The 9,345-nt window shown below is 34.4% G+C and overlaps 2 protein-coding genes across 2 annotated transcripts; both read left to right on the top strand.

The window, feature by feature from the left end:
* On the top strand, window positions 1,933–3,903 carry LOC18778295 (probable inactive 2-oxoglutarate-dependent dioxygenase AOP2). Its single transcript, XM_007212813.2, has 3 exons — window positions 1,933–2,377; window positions 2,595–2,922; window positions 3,398–3,903. The coding sequence occupies exons 1-3, from the start codon at window positions 2,001–2,003 to the stop codon at window positions 3,647–3,649; spliced, it is 957 nt and encodes a 318-aa protein (XP_007212875.1). The 5' UTR covers window positions 1,933–2,000; the 3' UTR covers window positions 3,650–3,903.
* Window positions 7,974–8,852, top strand: LOC109948688. Its single transcript, XM_020562385.1, has one exon. The coding sequence runs from the start codon at window positions 7,974–7,976 to the stop codon at window positions 8,850–8,852; it is 879 nt and encodes a 292-aa protein (XP_020417974.1).

The raw sequence follows: 9,345 nt of genomic DNA on the forward strand, positions 1-9,345 counted from the left end.
AAATACAGAGGCTCGGATCCTATGGTCACTACCCCAAAAGTTTTTTAGTTATACTAAAAAATGTGCCTAATTAGTACCAAAAGTTAATTATACATAATTAAACATGTGGTTATATTTTTATATAAAAAATTTAATCTTATGCGGACATCCGGATGTCAAATAAAAGAATAACTATATATATAGGGTTTAGGCAAGTTCACAAATTATTTGATTGTAACTTGGTTAATTATACCTAACGATAAAGCATCAAAACTTACATCTAGAAATCAAGGATGCAACAATTCAAGAATATTAGAAAATTTACAATAAACAAAAGTTGTCAAATAGAAGGAAAGAAATTTTGGAGTATCGATCTTGAATGTCAAATAGAAAAATAAATAAGAGTCACAACCACTATGATAAGCCCGATTGACTAAAACTTAATCTTTTTGACTAAAAAAAGTGACGTGTAGTTTACAAATAACAAACAAATAACAAATGGACAATATTTCATTGATGAAGTTGAAGGTCAAGAAAGACGATATTATCATATATTATGTATGTGCCTGATGGCTCAAAGAAAATATAAAATATAGTGAGAACCTATTTCTCTCATGATAGAGCACAGTCGACGCCTTTGACAGAACGAAGGATATAATAAATTAATATTTCTCCTTGCGGATAACCACAGAGAGAGAGAGAGAGAGAGCCCATTCAAACTTCACGTGAATTAATTGGAAAATCAAAATGAGATCATGTCGTGATATTATTTTTGTACAAATGATAAATTTTACACTTCTTTTATTTTGTAATTGCATTTAATATATTTTTCTTCAAATAAATATAATTTATTTGGACATAAAAGATTTAAAGACTATATATTCTTTAGTATTCTACTTAGCTCGGTGTCACTGTCACTTCTTTCTTGTGGAAGTTGTGAGGAATAATCATAAAAGTCCACACTAATGGCCAAGGAGAATTGAAATGAGAGTTTTAATTCACAATCAATTAGGAAGAATTCTGAGTACGCACTATATTTTTGTTTATTAGAACATAATTGACAGAACACCAATAAATTTGAATATATATTATGAAAGTCAATAATTATGATTAAGTCAGTTAATTGAAGAATTGATTATATCAGAGCTTTTCCACTTGTAGGTGTTTTTTATTCCCAATTCCTAAAACTAGTAGAGAGTTCTATCTCTCATATGATTTTCTTACAGCACCGGATGCAATTGCTTTATGGATCCTCTTATGTTTTTTCAGTTCTTGATGAGTTAGGTTTTTGAGATGTAAAATTATTTTTTATCATTGTCTTACAATATTTGGGTTTTGTGTTTTCTAAAAAAATGTAGTCAAGTATGAGATGTAGAATTGGGCGTGAAAAAAAAAGGGTGATTATAGAGTATTACAGTAGTACAACCATGTGATACATTTTATATGTGTTATAAAAATCAAAGAGACGAATGATTTAATTGTATCAGAGGATAAAGGATAAAAAAAATTAGATTCACAAGATTACCTATGTGCAGGTGGGTCAACCAATAGATACAAGTCAAGAATGCACCACTAGAATAATATTTGAAAAAAGTTTGCAGCAGACAAAGTTTGATCCTTTCATTAACCAGACAAATGATCCTTTCAATGTTGATCAAGTTGAAGGTCAAGAAAGACGATGAGTCAAAAATGATGAGCAAAAAATAATATATTGAGAAACTACTTAAAACGAAATCAGTGAGCCAGAAACAAACAATGGAAAACTACACAAGACTAGGACATATGATTTGAAATGTCTACGCCTGACCAACGAACGCATAATAAAACTAATATTATTTCGCCGCGATACGTATTTTTTATAAGAAAGTCACACGATATTGGTTTTGGTCCAAAATTCCTTCTGGAAAAACAAGTGATAGCATGAAGAACTACTATAAAAGGAGCAGCAAACCCATCATTTTTCACATCCATCAGTTTTCTCTCAAAGCTTGTGCCACCAATAACATCCCAGTTCTAGTGAAATGGGTTCCCTAACAACAGCGCATAAGCTTCCTACCATCAACTTCTCCATTGAAGACTTGAAGCCTGGCTCAGCTTCTTGGTTGTCTACCGCCAAACAAGTCCGGTTTGCACTCGAAGAATACGGCTCTTTCGTGGCACAATATGATCAAATTTCTGCTGAACTTTTAAACAACATGTTTGGCCAAGCCAAAGATTTGTTTGAGGTTCCCAAAGAAAACAAAGTGAAGAACGTTGGTGACGAACCCTATCGTGGGCATATGGGTCCAAACCCCCTCCTGCCACTCTATGAAAGCTTGTGCATCGACAATGTCACATCCCCACAAGAAACCCAAAAGTTCAAAAATCTCATGTGGCCTGAGGGAAAGAGCAACTTCTGGTAATTTCAATTATATTTATCGATACCTTAACACACAATGTTCACTATCGATAACTTATTCCTATTATTTATAGTATCGATAATTTAATTCAATTTCACAGTAAGACATTATAAATATTTTTTTGGCGACATAAGTTTACCGAGAGAACATTACTCGATTAATTGTTATTTATTGTACGTACTTCAATCTTATTTTTTCTTGTTTTGTCACATGCAGTGAAACCACAGATTCATTTGGGCAGTTATTGGCAAATTTGGAACGCACAGTTGAGCAACTGCTATTCGAAGGCTATGGGATTGGAAAGCAGTACGAGTCGGTTGGTAGTTCCAACGGTCACCTTCTTAGATTCATCAGATATACAGTACCAGAGGACAAGGATGCCACCGTAAGGTTTCCGAGCCACACAGACATAAACTTCACCACCATTGTTGTTCAGCATGATATCGCTGGCTTGGAGATCAAAACAAAGGAAGGTGATTGGATTAATGTTGAGTGTGCACCCTCACAAGCACAGTTCGTATTCATGGCGGGTGATGGACTGCAGGTGGGTCCCTATTAATTTTTTACTTAAGAATACCCTATTTATTTGTTAATGAATGTTGACATTTATGTGCAAGTTGTGGTTTTTTTTTCTTAATTAAACTTAAGAGCATCAAAAAATACATATATAATTTGCTCTGTGTACCTGGTCAATTAAAGCATACGACATTCATAGAACAATATTTATAATAGAACACAGATATAAATAAATAAACAAGACTCTCTATATACCTGTTTATTCTTAGTTAAACAGATAAATCTCTCATATATATGTTTACGGGGTCTAGGTCAATAAAAAATGATATTGACCATGCAGACGAGTGATCTTATTTATTTTTTAAATTGACCGGCATCGATAAATAAATAAAGAAATTTCTCTACACATGTGCCTGCTTAGTTAAACATATTGCTTTTTGTTATATAAAACCAAATTTGCATTAATTTGATGTGAAAATTCAACTTGGTGTTTGATTGATTAGGTGTGGAGCAATGACAGAGTGAAAGCTTGCCACCACAGAGTAAAGCATTGTGGAGACAAGACAAGATACTCAATTGGGATGTTCACATTCAACAATGGGATTTTCCAAGTGCCGGAAGAACTAGTAGACGAAAGCCACCCACTGCTCTATAACGCATTTGATAGCCGTGCCTTTATTCGAAAATATGCTACAACTCCAGAGCTGAAGAAGGCCGCGTGTCCGATCAAGGCCTTTGCCGGTGTCAAAGCTTAATTTATAGAATTACGATTGCTGATGTTCATAATAAGCTATAATAAATTGTTCTTGGTTGCTTGGAATCTGTCTTAATTTCCTTGGCTTCCGGGAGCTGTGGCACGTCGTGCTATAATTTGTATTGGCTATGATAACATCTTATTTGTAGCCTAATCTTTTTTTTTTTGGGTACTTGTTACTTCCTCATGTTAATAAAATCTTATTGCTTAATCTTTTAAAAAAAAAGAAAAAAGAGTCAACTTTCATGTTCTTCACCTTCAAATTGTAAGCTGATTGAGCATCGTTTTCGTCATTTATTGATATATTTACAAAATGGAGAATTATCGTCGCCTTTGTTTATTCAAAGCCGTCATGGTTGAGCCCGTGTTTTCATACCCCAACTACAACGGTGTTTCATAGTCGTTGATATTATGTCTAACGGTACTCATTCTTGAAGTGTCGTCTAGTCAAATTCTGCGGACTGATGACATGGGAGTTCATGTCGCTGAGCTTTTAAATATCTTGATAAAAAGAGGGAAGAATTTTATTAAATCAACAGGAATAAAGAGTACAAAAAACACATATTATAAATGGAGTCATTCTAATAATAATATGGCAAACATGAGTAAACTAGAGTTCATAATATAGCCCGCGATCCATACACCAAAATGGGTTGCCCTGAGTCAATGAGATCAAAACTCGGTCCTGCCCAACCCAATTGCTTGATGAGTAAGGCCTAGGATAAAACTTTAAAACCCAGGCATGATACAACTGAGCCTGTTATGATACAATCAAGCTCAGTCTGTTAGGCCCTCCCAAACCCGCCCATATTATAAATAAGATCTATGTAATATTCTATAAATATTTCAGGTATGTTAATAATTACCCTTTCCATGTAAGAGATATTTATAGTTAGTAAAATACGGAAAGAGAAAAATACGAACAAAATACATACATGTTTTATTAGGCAAAATTTTTGCAAAGACAAATGAAAAGTTCAGCCACTATAAAATATTTTAATTTTAAAAAAATATATTTTAATTCAATAATATGTGAAAAATACGTCTATACTATGTAAATTTTTGTCTGTATTATTGAAAATTTTGAGAAAAACACGTGTATTAAACGTGAAGAAAACATACATATGTGTATAATAAGTGTATTGTACATCTGATTTTAAAAAAAAATTTATTTTACCAAGTCTTTAAAACATTGATGGAAAATGGAATTATTTTTTAAATATACGTTTTTAAATATACATTTTTTAAAAACATGTATTGTATATATATTTTTAAATATACTATATGAACAAAAAATGCAAAAACAAAATAAATAAATAAAAAACAAAGCCAACCCTGCCGTTGGAGCTTTGAATTTGAAGAATGCAATGCTAATTGCAATTAAGTGGTCTATAGAATAATTGTTATTAATTAGGCTAATTTCTAGGTATATTGAATATAACAATCATATTAAAAAATATTCAGAATATAAATTCTATCAAAAAGAAGAAAATATTGATTACGTTGTGTAAATTCAAGAGTGGAAGGCTTTCTTGCAAATGTAAAGTGATGTGGATTAAATTTAGGCCTCATCATTTGGCCCGCAGGCTCATGGGCCGATGGAGGCCCGCCCGGCCCATCGAAAAAAAACCCGGCTCGGTCCGTTATGGGCTTTGAGATGGCTCAGCCCACTTTGGGCCGGGTTAGGCTTGGGCTTGGGTGTCTAAAGCCCGACCCGACCCATAAGCCCAGCCTGATTAAGCCCAAGAAAGCCCGGCTATGCCTGCCCACAAAAGCCTGGCCTGTTAGGCCTGCATACATATATAATTATGTATAAATAAGAGTTTAGGTTTAGAATTATATCACTTAAATCACATATATAATTTGTTTCATTTCATTTACTTTTCTTTACTCATTCCTAGTTTATAATTGGATGATTAGCACATTAATTTGTGTCAATTATTAATTCAACAACTATATATATATATATAAATAAGATGAACTACATATCACATCACCAAATATAATCATATCACGAAACATAATCGCACCACCAAATATAATCATGCTTTTCTTGAACACATCACCAAATATTTGCATATTTATTCATACCATCCTTTAAAAAAATATTTTTTTGATACTTATTATTTTTAAAAATTATTTTTTAAAACGTATTACGATCTAATTATGTAATAACCTCAAAAATAATACTTGGTTTTATTATTTTTGTGGAAAATCTTATAAGTTGTATGACTTTATTGGGTGTTTTATGATTTGGTTTGATGTGAAAATATTGGAATTAAGTGAGTTTAATCTCAAATTTGGACTAAAATGCCCTTATGATTAAGTTTATGATTTTTTTTTAATGAAGTAGGGCCCGTTTAGGCCTGGCCCGTTGGGCTTAGCCTGGCCCAGTCCGATGAGCTTTCTCAAGCCCGGCTCATGGGTTGGGCTTGGGCTTTGAATTTTCTAAAAAAAAGGGGTTCGGCCCGGCCTGATATTTTCTCTCTCCTCTTTAAAGCCCGGCCCGGCCTGGCCCAAGCCCATTAAATTTGGGCCGGGCCCATTGACGAGCCCTAATTAAATTCATTGCCCTATTGGTAGGATGCCTTGAGAACCATGACACATTCAGCCCTATTTATTTTTCCAGATTGTTAATAGAGAGAGTTTTTTTATTTTATAAATATTTTTTTTCCAAACAATAAGTTTTTATTCATCAAGAAAGGATGTCTACATCGCTTGCCAGTGTTGGAGAGAGCCAGTCTGGGGGCAGCTCGTTCCAACAACAACCACTATCAAAAGTGGCTGCAAACTTTGCTACCAAATGAGCTGCTGAATTACAACAGCGAGGAACAAAAGAAAACAGAACACAACTACACTCCTTAACTAAGCTAATAATGTCATGGAAGATACCATCAAGAATCATGTCCGGGCCGGCCCGCTACCATGTTGGAGGGCCTCAATCATTATTTTAGAATCAGATTCAAGAAAATCCTTTACCAGCCGTGTTGAAAACCCGCCGCCAGTCCCACCCAAATAGCCTGAAATGCCTAGAGGGAGTGAATATGCCAATTTAAAATTATAATTAATAAATAAAATAAACTTCAGTAGCAGAATTGATATGACTTATTAATCCTGAAACGCGTTGAACATAAAATAAAGGAACACGTAGAGAATTATTTTACGTGGTAAAACCTCACCTCCCAGGAAAATCTACAGGACTCCTTAGTCTGACACAAATCCACTATAGAACGATGATTACAATAAGTACTCACACACTTATCCTAGTCACATTCTAGATAATGTTTACCGACTTCTTCGTAACTCAACTTCTGTCACGGGATGATCATCGACACTCCTTATGTTGAATGCAATATTGGTCATGATTGCTTCAAGCTCGCCGGAGGAAAACCGCCACCACGGTCTTGGTGCCTTCAACTGTATAAGTCACCGAACAATGCAAATGAATGCAATATGAATGATTAAAGCTTTTGATAAATCACCAAGTAAATATGAAACAATTGATGATTTATCTCAAATATATGCACATCGGCTTCTTGGAATTCTATATGCTCACAACAAATATATCAAAGCTGTGTTAAAAGAAGAGAGGCACGCCATGTTTGTTATATAGACATATTCTCCTATTTGCAAGAGAAGTCCACCAAGCCACGTGATCAATCTCTTGCAATAGATGAGATTTGATTCTTCTAATCCTATTTAAAGTTGCCAGCTTATTCACTATCTCAAATAGCTTTTGCTCCAATCTATTGTTATACAAGAAAACTAAATATAACAAGATGATACAATAAAACCAATAGAACGTGCTATCCAAGTCAAGAATAATGAAAACATAAAATTTTAACTTAAATCAAAATAGAGTCCAACTAGGAAAGAATCTCAAGAGATAAAATCTAAGGTCATCTCATTCTCTTGTCTATTTAAGAAGTGTTATTCTACCAAATTGATCACACAACACACAATCTCCTTCAATCTCATTCTCCTTCTTACAATGAATTCACTTGGGAATGCTATACAAAATTTCTTCAATGATGATTCTGATGATGATGACCTTCATCAACAGAGGGTTGCAATGGCCGTTCAACAGCCATACGTTTTTGTTGGAGCAATATGCTCAACAATCCAAACATGGTGGTTTTGTTGTAGGCTGTGAATACAAGAATCAGAAGAGAGAAAAACATCATAAGAGTCTCATGGAGGACTACTTCTATGAAAAACCACTTTATCACCAAGTGGACTTTCACAAGTGGTTCCGCATGAGAAAAGAGCTTTTCTACCACATCTTGAATGATGTTGTTGCACATGATCCATACTTTACCTAGAATATGGGCGCTTGTGGACGACAAAGTCTATCCCCAAAGCATAAGCTAATAGCCGTTTTTCAAATGCTCGCATATGGATGCTCGGCAGACTCCACCGATGAGTACTGTAGATTGGGTGAATCTACAACCCTTGAATGTTTGCGAAAGTTTTGTTCCATTATTGAAGTCGTGTATGGCCAGTGGTACCTCCGTTCCCCAAATCCGGCCGACCTTTACAGGCTCTTGCACAAGACTAGTCACAGAGGATTCCCAGGCATGTTAGGTAGTCTTGTTTACATGCACTGGGAATGGAAGAACTGCCCCACTCCTTGGGCAGGCCAGTTTACTGGTTACAAGTATAAGCCAACTATCGTTCTAGAAGTAGTGGCCTCATATGACACTTGGATATGGCATGCCTTTTTTGGAGTCTTCAGATTGAACAATGATATCAACGTCCTATCTCGTTCCCCGTTGGTCAATGATGTAGTCAATGGAGTGTCTCCCCATATCCAATATGTTGTCAATGGAAATGAATACAATCTGGGTTATTACTTGGCTGATGGTATCTACCCTCGTTGGGCTACATTGGTTAAGACGATTTCCCAACCGGATACTCCAAAAAAAAGACTATTTTCCCAAAAACAAGAGGCTTATAGGAAGGATGTCGAAAGAGCCTTCGGAATACTTCTGGTTCAATGGACAATTGTTAGAGGACCTGCACCTATGTGGCTTCATTCAATCATGATGACGTGCATAATATTGCACAACATGATTGTTGAGGATGAGTATGAGGATCTAGATGTAGAATCTGATGATGATGATAATTTTTCACGAACATCTAGAAGAGCAAGAGCAAGACTTGCTTATGAGCTTGAGCCAACTATCACGTACAGTATAAACTGAGACAGACAAACTATCTCAGATTACATGGTCCGTCATAATAGAGTTCGTGCTTTGCAAGTGCATCACAATCTAAGAAATGATTTGATCAACCACATTTGGAGATGCGAAGGAGAGGGGCAATGAGCTACGTTGTGTGTGTTAAATTATGTAAGTGTGTTTAAATTGTGTAAACGTGTTTAAATTATGTTGTGTGTTTAAATTATCAAAGTGTGTTTAAATTATAAAAGTGATTGTGTGATTTTAATGAATTATGTGGTTTATCATTGAATTTAAAAAGAGACTAATCGTAGAAAAATAAACAACAATCATAAATAAAGATAAACAATAATTATAAATAAATATAAAACAACAATTACAAATAAAGATAAATGATAATTATAAATAAAGATAAATAACAATTAAAACAACAATTAGAAATAAAGATAAACGACAATTATAAATAAAGATAAACAACAATTACAAATAAACATAAATTAATAACTACTATGTGGAG

The sequence above is a fragment of the Prunus persica genome, chromosome G4 (assembly GCF_000346465.2).
Source record: "Prunus persica cultivar Lovell chromosome G4, Prunus_persica_NCBIv2, whole genome shotgun sequence".
Classification (NCBI taxonomy): domain Eukaryota; kingdom Viridiplantae; phylum Streptophyta; class Magnoliopsida; order Rosales; family Rosaceae; genus Prunus; species Prunus persica.

Bases quoted from the DNA above. Each gene is read 5' to 3' on its own strand.
- LOC18778295 (XM_007212813.2), top strand. From the start codon at position 2,001: ATGGGTTCCCTAACAACAGCGCATAAGCTTCCTACCATCAACTTCTCC. The intron at 2,378-2,594 runs GTAATTTCAATT...TGTCACATGCAG, and splicing joins GAGGGAAAGAGCAACTTCTG to TGAAACCACAGATTCATTTG. The intron at 2,923-3,397 runs GTGGGTCCCTAT...TTGATTGATTAG, and splicing joins TGGCGGGTGATGGACTGCAG to GTGTGGAGCAATGACAGAGT.
- LOC109948688 (XM_020562385.1), top strand. From the start codon at position 7,974: ATGGGCGCTTGTGGACGACAAAGTCTATCCCCAAAGCATAAGCTAATA.